Source organism: Poromitra crassiceps, assembly GCF_964638095.1.
Source record: "Poromitra crassiceps genome assembly, chromosome: 4".
Classification (NCBI taxonomy): Eukaryota; Metazoa; Chordata; class Actinopteri; order Beryciformes; family Melamphaidae; genus Poromitra; species Poromitra crassiceps.
The window spans coordinates 38,256,178-38,271,451 of NC_139626.1; the positions used below are offsets into that span (position 1 = coordinate 38,256,178).

The 15,274-nt window shown below is 43.3% G+C and overlaps 1 protein-coding gene across 1 annotated transcript in view; it reads right to left on the reverse strand.

Moving 5' to 3' along the window:
* LOC310775178 (microtubule-associated serine/threonine-protein kinase 1-like) overlaps nucleotides 1–15,274 on the reverse strand; it is a gene marked incomplete at its 5' end in the record, with an annotated part of 118,477 nt that overhangs the window by 99,956 nt on the left and 3,247 nt on the right. The window contains one exon of the mRNA XM_083635275.1: nucleotides 3,945–3,976. Within this exon, the coding sequence (XP_083491401.1) occupies nucleotides 3,945–3,976 (32 nt within the window). The remainder of the gene's footprint in view (nucleotides 1–3,944; nucleotides 3,977–15,274) is intronic.

Below are 15,274 nucleotides of genomic sequence, written 5' to 3' on the forward strand. Positions count from 1 at the left end.
ATACATTTTATTTTTTTTTGAAAAAAAAATTCTGGCCTGGCGGGCCCGCCAGGCCTGTAGAATGGTAGGGGAAACACTGCACTGGAGGTCGTGCTGTTGTACTGTATATCAGCACGGCAGATAAACAGTACAACAGCACGACCTCCAGTGTGATATTGCATGTGTGTTTTTTCCTCTCTCTCTCTGTCTCTCTCTCTGCCTGGCTTTTCTTAGCAGTATTTACCCCACAGGGACACAATATGTGATACCCCTGTTGTCCTTCCAGACCTTTTATTCTCTTGCGACACGACTGAACACCCCACAGCGCAGAAGACTCCAGCTCCACACACACACACACACACACACACACACACACACACAGGAGGGACGGTGCTAATCACATGCAGGGGGGAGGGAGGAGGGAGGGTGGGGGTGTGACAGAGCTGAGAGTGGGCTCCAGCCTCCCAGACTGTCCTGCTGTCACATCTGCTGCCACGCAGTACGCGGTCAGAGGTCATGGACAAAACACACCGGGGACAGTGCCCTCACAGCGACACACACACACACACACACACACACAGACACACACACACACACACACACACACACACACACACACTCGCAAGTTGAGTGCACTTACACAACGCTAATTCAAGAAAAAGACGGGTATATGCACGCATGGACACATGCGCGCGTGCGCATAGGTGTAATTGAACACCATCAGGCTATCATTGCCAGACAGCAGCCCTACTCACATTAAGATGTAGATAGAATACTGACTAGACAATCACACACACACACACACACACACACACACACACGCACACACACACACGCACAAACACACACACACACACACACACACACACACACACACGCACGCACACGCACACGCATGCAGGATACAGGGAATTATGCAAATGCGTTATATTAACTGCAGGCCTACAGGCAATTAGCAGCACCCAACGGTTTACACGATAAAGAGAAATATGACGTCAGACATATCAGTTAAGTGGCGGCGTGGTGCTTCACATTCTGCTCACACAGAAGAAAAGGTGGCAAGCCAACAGCAGGATGAAGTAGTGTGGCTCTGGTCCAGCAATTTCATAAAGATTTCAAGGATTTCAACACTCGACATGATGACAGCAAAGTGTAAGCTCTTTGCCGAAAATTACACCCCCCGGCTCGCTGCAACTCTCAAAGGCAATCCAGGCTGCCGCTTTCGCTGACGTAAGACACTTTCCTGAGCTCTGGCTGATTTCTGAAGAGCTTTTAGTGGCGACGGCCCAAATCCAACTTTAAGAAGAGATGAGGAAAATTGCTCAGGTCTGGACATCGATTTGGACTGGGAGCTTGTTTGGGCAAACATTCAGGAGGCCCCTGGTACTTTCCTTCACACGATGTGGACTGTCCACCAGTTTCACGCTTCTGGACTAAAGTGGCAGCTTAGTTGTCTGACTTTTTGTACCGGTGGCCATCCCAGTGACTATACTGTACCTGCCTTGTTGTTGGATGATTTGTCGAGGCATAATATCAACAAGCTTGAAAGACACATTGTACTAGCTGGCCTGACATCTGTTAAAAGATGATCACGTTGCCATGGAGACCGCCTCACTACCAGACACAGGGTCCTTACGTTTCTGGATGTTATTTATCTACAAATGTCAACTGCCAAAATTAATGGGGCTAGTGAGATTAGTGTAAACAATTGGCGCGCTGCAGCTGACCTCAAAGTGCTCTTCCCTTTCTTTACGTGTTGTATTACTTTGTTACATTTTACACTTGATTCCTTGTGGATTTTATGTGATATATATATATATATATATATTTTGTAATTAAATAATTTAGTTTATTCTATTACAGTATTGTTAATTATTTTTTAAATTTTCAGTAAGTAGCCTTGTTATTTAAGTCAAAGGAGTTGGGCTTTTGGTTGTAAATTGTGTGTTTTCATGGCAATAAACATTTGGCTGCAAAGAAATAAAAAAGAATAGATGAGGAAATGAGACGAAAGGTCACTCCAACTTGTTTTCCCCGTCTGTGTCTAATAATGAGATCCATGCAGGTGTTAACGAACTCACAGCAAAGCTTTCAGCGATACAAATAGAGCGACTGACAGAGCGAGAGAGAGAGAGAGAGAGAGAGAGAGAGAGAGACAGAGAGAAACAGAGAGAGAGAAAGAGAGGGGGGGGGGATGTGAGTGAAAAAGTGTGGAAGTGCATTTCAGCACCATGGATAGCGACACACTCAAAGATGCTGCAAGTCATTACATGAGCGTCGGCATGCTGCATTAAGACACAAAAGAGAGTTTGTCTTCCAAATGATCTACTCTAGTGCCTCGGCGCTGCTGTCCTGTCATTCCCCACTATGTAACGGCTCGATAAAGCAGAAACACCACAACACCGTGTATAACTCGCTCCTTCACTACCTTCTCTGAACATCTAACAGCTTAACTCCAGAGCCATGCGGGGCGTTGAGGTCATCACGGCTCTGCCTTCCTGCGTCGCACGGCTCGCCGGCGCGACAGATTGGGCCGACAGAGCGGCTCCGAGGGTGAAAGGGCTCACGCGAGGCTGAGGCGTGCTCCGACAGGATGGACACGCCTCCCACCGCGCCCCTGATGTGAAACGCCGCGACCGCTCCGTGACTTTCCATGAGACGGCTTCCGTGAACTAGACATTTTATTCCTTTCTGGTTTGTTAATGTTGTTTTCCGGTTCGGATAACAGTCTGGTTTTCCCATTTGAGCTGTGCCTAGAAAAACAGCTGGAAGCCACCATCTAATGCAAAACGTGAAACAAGTTGTAAAATACCTTCTGGTGTATTCATGTAATCTGGCCTAATTGTAAAATACCTTACTATTCCCTGATTTCCCCTGAGAGCCTTTCCCTATCTGGAATACGCTGCTCTAGATTCCACAATATTCCACAAATCCCACGACCAGTGGAAACTCTGAGGAAAATGCTTACGTCTCAATCGCTCAGATCAAGATGTAAGAAAACACACAATGTCACACAAACACAACCAACATAACATGCAAACTCACCTGCAACTTTTTGGAGGTAGTTGCACAGAAACATACATGCATGCAGAAACAAACACAGAGAGAAACTACAGACCATCTCTAGGGGTCACACCAGCTGAGACGCCCGTCACTTACAATGAATGTGGGCTAGCCAGGGGCGTGAAGTGGGGGGGGGGGGCAATGTCTGGATCACACCCATTCTCCAACTCGGCCTTCGTTTTGTTGTCAACTACACACCTGTCAAGTTTGATTGGCTATGTGCCTGGCTTGAGGGCGGGGCCGACCTCGTGCTCAGGGGTTATTTCTGGCAAGAAGTAGGAAGTGAAAGAGAGGTGTGTGGCGTTATCGTATGACTAGACCCCTAACCAAAGACAACGGCCTAACTACAGTGTAACCCTGAACCAACCCCTGTAGATATTCTTTAGTGTTTGTTACATTAGCGAGGCGTCCGTCAGGTTGCCCTGAGGTAACTTCACGTTGTGGGGTCGCTCTCGCACAACGCCAGCCGCATCGAGCGGGCTGTTGCGGTCCTGGGAAGCTGTACAGAGGCTGTACTGAGCTGACCCAGTGAACCACCCAGAGCGACGACCACCACCCGGGGGAAATACAAGCACTGGATGGAGGTATGTGCTTCGCCCTCACTGACAAGTTATGGTTACATACCTTATGCTAACGTTTGCTCAAACAAGCACTATTGCTAAAAGCACTATTGCTAACCAGCTGGTGGCCGCTCGAGCCCTAGGCCAAAGACATTGAGCTAATGTTAAACTTCATAACTAACCACTAGCAGGGGCACCGTGACACTGGTAATAAACATAAACATAAACACACACACACACACACAGACACAGACACACACACACACACACACACACACACACACACACACACACACACACACACACACACACACACGTACGTGATATAAAATGTGAACTCACCTGCTACTTTTTCGGGGCAGGGGCAGATCCTTCTGGGGAGAAAGACAAAGCATGACAGAAAAAGAGACTGGTCAGTTTTATACATTGTGTAATCGCTTACTGTACAACATCCTCTTCACTGTTACAACATATAAACTGTTACAACATTACATTACATTACATTACATTACGTCATTTGGCAGACGCTTTTATCCAAAGCGACTTACAATAACAACATACTACACTGTTGCAACATACTACACTATTACAACATAACATACTACACTGTTACAACATACTACACTGTTACAACATACTCTACACTGTTACAACATACTACACTGTTACAACATACTCTACACTGTTACAACATACTACACTGTTACAACATACTATTCACTGTTACAACATACTACACTGTTACAACATACTATTCACTGTTACAACATACTACACTGTTACAACATACTATTCACTGTTACAACATACTACACTGTTACAACATACTCTTCACTGTTACAACATACTACACTGTTACAACATACTCTTCACTGTTACAACATACTACACTGTTACAACATACTAACTACACTGTTACAACATACTACACTGTTACAACATACTATTCACTGTTACAACATACTAACTACACTGTTACAACATACTACACTGTTACAACATACTATTCACTGTTACAACATACTAACTACACTGTTACAACATACTACACTGTTACAACACACTATTCACTGTTTCGTCACTGCCTGTCCTGTTGTGACTGTATCTCTACCGGTTTGCTACCAATTAAGATGCTGAGGGTTGTGCAGAGATTTTATACTGCAATTGTGGTAATATAATTATGAACCAGTAAGTAGCATAACACTGCTAATGGTCCAATCTCAGTAATGTTTAATTAGAAAACAGTGTGAGTGAGTAGCAGTGATTTGATTAAAGACTGAAACAGATTAAATGAATTGTCACGGCATAATGGACTGAATTCTCCATTATCATCACTGGCATCTGTCGGGTGACTTATGAACAATGCGGAATTTGATGAAGAACCCCCTATGATTCTGTGAAAGGGTTTTATTTATTTTGAACGCGTTTCCTATTTTATATCTCCTCTTTATTAATGTTTTTATGGCTCTCTATAAAGCTCTTCGCTTTCAAATTAGGGCGATACAAGTTTATTGGTGTTATTATCTCTTACGGCGTAGTCAAATTCAAATAGTGGTGTGTGGGATGAGGTCCAGCTCTAGTCAGCTTTGCGATTCACCCACTAGGGTTAATGTTTGGGGGCGAGCCGCGTGGAAGATGATCCCTCGCGGCTTGAGGAGAGAGGAGGCTGAGTGGAGCCAAAGTCAATTGAAAATGGTTGCTGCTACATTTACGACATTGGGACACAACAGCGAGGACTGTGATGCGATTAGCGTCCACTGGGACGGATCTTGCGGAGGATCACTCCACTACTGTTTCCCCATCTCTCCCCGCGTCTGATTCCCCCTAACACCAGTCTCAGGTACGATCGAGTTACTGTCACTTTCTATTGCCGGCCTCTCCCGGGTTTGTTTATCAAGCTCTTTGCTGCAGTCCAAAATGCTTGTCTTTACAGATATGATCATTTGTTTCACTCAGGGATGGCTTAATCACGCAGAGCCGTGTCTGTGAAATGAAAGCAATAAGAGGGCGAGAAGTTGACAACAAACAAAAAGAAGAGACGAAGGAGAAAGAGACTGTAATTGGTTTTCCAGGGAGAAGTCATTGTGTTAGCCTGCCCACAGAGTCCTGAGTTTCATCTCTCTCTCTCTCTGCATCCCTGTAGAAGTAAACAAGCAGTACAACACCCAAACAAAGCCGAGCTGATGAAACATCGCTTGACAGTTGGAGCTCCCGTCTCCAAACAAACTCAAACCAAACTCCCTGCCCGAACGCACCCAATGTCTCCTGCAACACTGTGACATAATACCTGCCTATGATAGAATAATGGGGAGCCAGTGGAGCAGTGGAACCCTACTGGGCCGCAAACAAGCACTGCAAGGCTCCACACTGTGCTGGGCTTTGCCAAAGGCAACCATCATTATCATTCTAATAACCGCCCATGGAAGAAAGATGATCTATGTGCAAAAATGCTTTTTGGGGAAACATATAATGGAGATGCTGTATGTGATTGATTATTATTGATTATTATTATAATTTTTTTGCTTCTGTTGTTTTATTAAGTTTATTGTTGTTGTAGGCTTTCTGTCATTTTTATATTCATCATGATACTGATATCATGGCCAGGTCTCTTTATTTATTTATGTATTAAGTCAATGGACAACCTGGATACATAAAGATGAATATAAGCAGTAGTGCAGCAATCACATAATAATATATAATTAATAATATTGGCTACACTTGACAGCTCTTTTGAATGGGAGTGACTTCATCCATCTCATGGAGCTCTTTCTGGGACAGCTCAATAGTTACATCATCAAGAGGAAGTGACCTCATCCAGAGTGACTCAGAAAGGGCCGTGTGTGTGTGTGTGTGTGTGTGTGTGTGTGTGTGTGTGTGTGTGTGTGTGTGTGTGTGTGTGTGTGTGTGTGTGTGTGTGTGTGTGTGTGTGTGTGTGTGTGTGTGTGTGTGTGTAGTGTGTAGATGGATGGGGTGTTAGGGGCGGCTAATGGATAAAACCCCTACACCTGCTCCCTCTCGCTCTCTCTGCCCAGTATCAGCTACTGTACGTGTCGTTGCCATGTAACGGGTCCCTCCAGTGTTTCTTAGCAAGATATAAGACTCGATTTGTGCTTAGAGTGACCATGACAACCTGCAAAATTCTCAATACAGCCCAATATGCAATTTCCCTGTAGAGTGAGACCTTGACGGAGAGGTGTATAAGAAGAAAATGAAGCAAATTGAAAATGTCTTGATAGGAGAAGCGGTCTAACAAGGATATTAACAGATTTCACAAAGTTACAGACTCATGGTAGTCACCATAGACTTTCCTTTTTTTTTATTTTATTAAGAAAGCAGTTTTTTTGTTTTTCTTTTATTAATTTGGACTAGTCTATTTCGCCTCATTTAGTGTATTGGCCTTCAGCCGTCAGTCTCGTCTTTGGTTGACATTTTATCCCTCAGAGTGAAGCCTCAACCCATATAGTCTAATCTGTGCAAAGTGCAAACACATTTATATGTAGGGACAGAAGCAAATGCCAATGCTGGATGTGTAAGAAAAGGTAGCAGATGTTGACATACAGAAGATGACTCAATAAGAGAAAAAAGAGCACAGTGTGTGACCATGATAACGTTAGTAGTGATATATTAGAACAATCACAGGCCTGGATAATCATGATTTCAGATTGCTCACTGTTGAAAACCATTTCCTGTCTATCTGATTACAGATAACACGTCGCCTGGTGTGTGCCCACACACACACACACACACACACACACACACACACACACACACACACACACACGCACACACACACACACACACACACACACACACACACACACAGGTGTGTGCAGACAACAAATGGTTTTACAAACGAGTGGCAAAGAAGCAATAGTAGTGAAATGTCAGGAGATGATGTGGGTGCACTGTATTTACTATGGATATGCACTCAGCAGCAAAACCCTCTGAGATATTAAATAAGAGGTAAGAGCTATTACACACATTTATACCTGTACGTACGTACGTACACACACACACACACACACACACACACACACACACATCTCCTTGGCACACTCAATCCATTAGGCGGCACAACCTCTATGCTATTATTTGCAATTACAAGTAATAGCAAATCATTCCTACGCTACTCAGCCGTTTGTCATTCATGAGATGGAGCCATTCAAAACAGATTAAAATATGATACGGCGCCCCCTCTGCCTGGCGAGTGAACAAAGCCTGTCACATGGTGTTTCTCCATGGCCGCCTTGGCTTATATTTACCCGAGGAGAAAAGGAAGGCCGTTAAAAAAAAAAGGCCCATCTCGTGTCAATATGCTGGCGCTCTGGCTTATGTTCTGTTGCTACTGCCAAACTGACAGCTGATTGCAAGGCAAATGTCATGAAATGTATTCTTTGGTTTAATAGTGCCGCTAGCAGCTGTCGAGTTTTACTTAATAGCGTTGAATTCGTTGGTCGTGACTCGGCGACGTGGATTCAGTCCAACTCTCAACCTTTATTACTTTCCAGTCTTGGGCAAAAATATAGATGAATCTATTTTGAAAACTTATTGAGTGGTCAATTTGTCTTATACCATGGTCTGGGATGGTTAATACTCAATTCTGATTGGCTGCAGGGTGTCCATTATTTTGTGTTAGAACACGGCTCTCTCGAATACTCGATTCTGATTGGTCAATCAACAATATTCACCGGTCATTATTTCTCGACAACCGACCGCTGCTCTGCCACACCTGGATTAATCAGTTGGTAAGAGCATTTTGTCCGCAGACGCTACTAATTAGGCCAACCAGTTGCAGCTGTGGTGTCTTGTGTGCCAATTACGAATGAAACCGCTTTGTGTTGAAAACGCTATTAAAAAATCTATTTGAATAATTATTTTTGTCAGATTATTGAATGATTTAGTTGTAGGCCGTGTTCTAAGCGGGATAATGTATACTGAGCCGGTGATTACTGGAAATAATGACCTTCAGGTGAATATTAAGCCCTCCGCTGCGCGTCGGGCTAAATCATTCACCTGTCGGTCATTATTTCCACAGTAATCACCGGCTCAGTATACATTATCCCTTACTTAGAACACGGCTCTCTTGAATACTCGATTCTGATTGGTCAATCAACAAGATTCACCGGTCATTATTTCTCGACAACCGACCGCTGCTCTGCCACACCTGGATTAATCAGTTGATAAGAGCCTTTTGTCAGCAAACACTACTAATTAGGCCAACCAGTTGCAGCTGTGGTGTCTTGTGTGCCAATTACGAATGAAACCGCTTTGTCGTTGAAAACGCTATTAACACATTGACTGCCAGACGTTTTTCTTTGCTGTAGATAGCTTCTGCCAAGCCGTTTTTTGAGGATTATGGCTCATTTTATAAGAGCCGAGGATTCGTTTCAGCTTGGAGTTTGTGAACATACAATATCTCAAAAGTACTAATAGAATGTGTACTTTCTCTGTCTAAAAGAGTTAGTTTGTAGAGTTAGTAGTTATGTAAGCATTAGCAGTTGAATACAGCATGGTTTTAGCGTGAAAAAGAATATTCAGAGATAAACGGGTTTTTGTGAAATTGGATGGAACGGTCACTTTAACCATTCATTTTTGGCTCTCTCTCTCTCTCTCTCCCTCCCCCTCTCGCTCTCTCTCTCTCTCTCCCTCCCTCTCGCTCTCCCTCCCTCTCTCTCTCTCTCTCTCTCTCTCTCTCTCTCTCTCCCTCCCTCTCGAGTTGCTTCAACTCCGCCCTCCGTGGGCGGACAAGCTTGTCACCAGTCAGTGCTTTGCTGTGCCTGCATGTCTGGGCCGCTGTTTGAGGAAGTCGGGAGGGACTCGCTCGTTTGGAGTTTTGGTTGAGAGAAGCTTTTGCGATTCTGGTCATATTTATGCTGCGTGTTTCAAAGTGTGTTCCTGCACCTGTAATCTATCACCCGATCATAGTAGATCGGCTGAATCTATTATGTAAATTTGCAATCCCGCATCGCCAGCAATCAGCGCGAAAAGGAGAATGGCTGGGCTGAGAATGGCTTGACAAGTTAAAAAAATGCTTTCCTTCCTCTAGCAAGGAGAGCACTGTTGCCACTTAGTGGGTCGGTGGAATGGGTTGTAAACGTTCGGTGGCTCCAATAATTATATAAGAGATGTAAAAGGCTTAGATGCACAACCCACCGTCAAAAAAAAAAAATCGATGCCAAAAACGTGTAAACACGTTGTTGGCAGGGAACAGCTGGATTCTGAAAACGTGTTCATACGTTGTTGGCAGTGAATGAGTTAAAGAATCTATTTGAATAATTATTTTTGTCAGATTATTGAATGATTTAGTTGTAGGCCGTGTTCTAAGCAGGATAATGTATAGTGAGCCGGTGATTACTGGAAATAATGACCTTCAGGTGAATGATTAAGCCCTCCGCTGCGCGTCGGGCTCAATCATTCACCTGTCGGTCATTATTTCGCCAGTAATCACCGGCTCACAATACATTATCCCTTACATAATGTACACCTAGCTAAGTAGTTCCAGGCAAATGGTCTGTTCATCATTCATATCAATGCGCCATGGTCTCGACAGAGCCATTTGAGCTCTATACCACCATTAAGGGTTAATATGGCACTTTTATAAGTTTAGAAGGAAAAAAATGGAGTCGGTCAAAGTAACTATTTAGATTACCTCTGTGTGCTCAGTTTGTCCAAATAACGGCTATTTAGAAATCTGTCGTTTTCGGAGATCTGATGTTAGCTGACAGAAGCCGGCTCTCAGCTGTCAACTGCCAAACCCTCTGTTTACAACTTTGCAGCAAGCCAGCCAGATGCTTTGCAAGAGCGCACGCTGCCTGTCTCACTGATACAAATCAAGTCGAAGAGGAAAAAGATGAGATGAACAAAAAGAAAACAACGAAATGGGCAGTTAACAGCAACACACAGAGACGTCCTTGTACAAAACATACCTGGACTCAAACATAGAAAGCTTCAGATGGTTTTGTCTTTTCCGAGCGCAGCATGCGCCACTTACGTCTTATAAGACCTGCAGACATTAACGTAATTCCCTGGAATGCGAGTTTAACGAGCCAGTTACATGGCGTTGCATTCTTAGACATTGCTGTTTGCTTTATTTTGTATGTTACATACAATTGCCCAAATTATTAGTTTGTTTATGGTCTAGAAATTCTGCCAGGTGCCTGGCAGAATTATGTAAGCGGCCATTTTATCCAATGATAATCTTGAGCAGCCGAGGGGACAATTTTGTAACAAGAAAAAAACTCACCTGTATCCAAGACAGGTGAGTTTTACAGATTTACAGTGCAGGTACACTCAATTAAAACCAAAAGCACAATAACCCTCTAATTGTCCATAAACTTATGGAACATTTTGTGAAAAATATAGGGTTGGGGCCGTACTGTAACATCCTACACATCCCCCATCAGTTGAAAAAACTGCTGCTGGACTAAAAGAGACTCAAAGTAAAGAAAGGAATGTGCGCATGAGTATATTGAATAACTAAGTAGCCTATTTAGTGTTTCCTAGCATACATTTATTATAAAGTGTTCCTGAAAAATACTGTTTCTCAGTAGTAAGGCATTAGTGAGAAATACACCAATGAGCGAAAAGTGTGACCACATGCCCTGCTCTCCCCTATACATAAAGCAATCTTATTTAACCATTCAACTTCCTGTGTAATTCCTTGTCACTACTCTATACAAGGTGACCATTAAGACAGTCACACAGTTTCTGGGTTGATTTGTCTTACTGCCTGGTTGTGTGCCAGGGTGAGACCTAGCCAACTGAAACTATGATATGGAGACTCTTGAGACTGTGTGTGTGTGTGTGTGTGTGTGTGTGTGTGTGTGTGTGTGTGTGTGTGTGTGTGTGTGTGTGTCCATGTGCTATCTGTGCGTGCAGGCAGGCAGTGTGTGTCATAATATCCTGGGGGTGATGAGAAGCAGATAGAGGAAGGGGAAGAGGCCCCAAAGTATCACAACTCATTTACCAAAGGATCTCCTTTCTTTGTTCCTTCTTCTCCTTCCACCCTTCCTCTTTTCTTTTTTTTTTATTTACTTTTTATTGACAGATTATTATACATTCTTAGTTACATTGATATATATATATATATATATATATATTGTAGATATGTACTGCCATAGATTTTTTTTTTTTTTTTTTAAACAAATAAAAGAAAAGACAAAACCACAACAGCCGCAACAGCAGCAACAAAACAAACAAACAAAAACAAAAAACAAAACATATAGAGCAGGGAGTCGACTTTTCATTGTACATTCATCTTGGATCCAAAAAAATAAAATCTGGCCTAATGGGTGTTATATATTGAACCCAGCATTCCCATCTTGAGGTAAATTGTTCTACTTTATGATTGATAACAGCAGTTAGTCTTTCCATCTTATATATATCCATCGTAATATTCATCCATTCTTTCACTTTAGGGCTTTCCTGTGATAACCACTTCCTGGTGAGAGCTTTTTTACCAGCTACTAGCAATATATTAATCAAATATCTGTCTTCTTTCAACCAGTCTTCCGATATACCGAAATACATTGTTTTACTATCTAGGGGTATTACACATTCGAAAACCTCCTGTATAGCTTCATGAATCTGTTTCCAATAATCCATGATAACAGGGCAGTCCCAAAAGACATGATAGTGATGTGCTATTTGACTTCCACAGTTTCTCCAGCAAGAAGATGAGTTATTATCATAGTGAGCTTTCTGAGATGGTGTAATAAAATATCTAATGATGCATTTCCATGTGAATTCCCTCCATATTTGTGATCTAGTAGACTTCCATTGATATCCCCACATTGTTGTCCATTCTTCCTCAGATATAGCCATTCCTCCTTCATTTTCCCATTTTTCTCTTATATATGAGGTAGAATGTCCTTTCAGACTTAACAAGGACCTATATATGCAAGATATAGTTTTACTACTGATATCCGAATTGTATGCTTTTCTAAAAATTTCTAATATGCCTGTGTTTGCTTCGTTTAAATTTTTTATCTTCTTTTCAAAGTAATGTCGCAGTTGGAGATATCGATAGAAGTCTTGATTTTCTAGCAAGTATTTCTCTTTAAGCTGTTCAAAGCTGGGAAATGATCCTTCTTCCATTACCCCACACATTGCTGTTATTCCTTTATTGGCCCAATCTTTAAATCTGGAATCAAATTTGTTCGGAGTAAAGTCAGAATCATATGCACACCATTTGAGAATAATAATACCTTTCTCTAGTTTATATTCTTTTATCACTGTTTTCCATACTTTGAGAGTGAGTCTTACCCATGGGTTGTCAATTGCGTTTACCATATTGCTTTGTAGTACCCTTCCTCTTTTTAAATTCAACTCTTCTGCTTGAAACTCTGCCCCGTCCGTTCATACTTGCCTTTGCTACCACCCTCTCCCTCCTACCTCCTCTCACCTTTTCTTTTGTACCACAGGTTTCAAAAATGTATTAAACATTGGGTAATTTACAGCAGGACGATGGGGGAATTTAGGACTTTAATCATGAGAGAGATAACGAGAAGAGTGGAAGAGAGATACAAAGTATGGAGACAAGATATGCTGGTTTTTATCCTCATCTAGACTTGGACAACTATTTTGAATAGCATATCAGTGGTGTAAAGGGATCAGTTCATCCCAGGCCTGGGCAAGAGACGCGGTGGCCCTGTGAAGAGGCTCTGGGTTATGGGCCACCTGTGCTCTCTTGGGCCCCTGGGCCTGGTAGGCCCGTTCAGTAATACATCCCTGTATATACAGTATATTATAGGTGTAAGTATTTGGAGCAATTCTCAAATACATTTTGGCCCATCTGTTACTTTCATGTGCACTTTGCTCCCACAGTATAAAACATAGCCTTTGTGACAACAGTACTGACATCCGTGGGATGTTAGACAGAAGAACCTGTGGGCAGGGCAGTGAGTGACAGTACTTGGCGAAGTGAGCTGGTCCTTCTGGAGTGACCACACTCTTATCCCTAGTGCTTAGCATATTGAAAATGGGCACACAGCCCAGAGCAAAATATTGGACAAATTATGCTCGAGTGTGTGTGTGTGTGTGTGTGTGCGTGCGTGTCATAAGCATACTCCATACTCCTACAAATGAGAGGCATGACACATGAGGTATGACGTGTGTGTGCGCGCGCGTACATGCGTGTGTGTGTGTGTGCAATGCATGGGGCATATGTGTGTAGTGCCAGTATGTTCTACACACAGCGCACAACTAACTGCTAGAGATTGCATAATAATCTTCACTTAGTCGAGATGAAAATAACTCCCATCAATTACACATCTTCTACGACAAAAGAATACAGCCAAATACAAATGACTGGATTCTGCCACACATCATGATGCTGCCAGACGTGTTGGGCTGATTTCAATGTATTGTGTGTTTGTTGAGGCCTTAATCATGTGAAAAGCTATGGCCAAACGAGACCGTGTCATAATGTGGGGGCGTATATTGTACGTTATCTCCCCACTTGTACTTGGCCAATTTCCCCCTGCCAGGCTGTTCCGGTCATTGCTGCACCCCCTCTGCCAATCTGGGAGAGTTGTGAAGTAGCCCCTCCTTCCTCCAATACATGTGAGGTCGCCAGCCCCTCCTTTTCACCTGACAGCGAGGATTTTCACCGGCAGAATGTAGCGCGTGGGTGGATCACACTATTGCCCCCAGTTCCCCCCCCCCCGAACAGGCGCCCCGACCGGCCAGAGGAGGCGCTAGTGCAGCGACCAGGACACATACCCTTGATCCAGCTTCCCACCCGCAGACACGGCCAATTGCGCCTGTATGGACGCCCGACCAAGCCGGAGGTGACAGGGGGGCTCGAACCTGCGACCCTCGTGTTGGTAGGCAGGGAATTGACCGCTACACTACCCGGATGGCCCCTCCCCTCTCCCTCCACCCACCCACCCGTGGGTGGGTGGAGGGAGACAATAAGAAGAGCGGGCTGGCAGGTAAAGAGAAAGGCTCAGTGTGGAAGAGAGTGGGAGACAGATGGACAGAGAGAGAGAGAGAGAGAGAGAGAGAGAGAGGGAGAGAGAGAGAGAGAGAGAGAGAGAGAGAGAGAGAGAGAGAGAGAGAGAGAGAGAGAGAGAGAGAGAGAGAGAGGGGAGCTGGCTGGAGGAGGCTGCAAGATGGATCAATCATGAAACTGTCAGTCAGCCAAAAGCAGTGTGACACTAGTGACCACAATAGGTGACCGTGAACACACACATGCACAGGACTGCCACAGTGTGCATCAATCAACACACCATAGTACTGTATATTCAAATGCAGTATATAACATTATTATGTTGGATATAATGCATTTTTGTATGCATCGTAACATCGTTTTACTCATTTCAATAACATTATTGCTAAAGTTGGAAGGAAGACATCTTTGCACTCTGTTGTCTTTTTAAAGTTTTTAGTTTTACTGTATATATTTAGGCTACATAAAGCTGGTATATAAACCTGATATTACCTTTTGTATGGCCAGTACTGGCGTTCTTAATCTTTGCTTTCTGTTTCAAATAGAAATACATGGAACCAAGTAAAAAAGAAAATCAATCACAATTCACAATTATCCATAACATCTTGTACTTTTTGAGCAGTAAATACTGTTATATGGGAGGCCGTGATGAATAGTTTAGGCACACTCACAGTTACAAGACTCCATAAAATGCTATCAAAGTTTTTCAATGATGCCATGC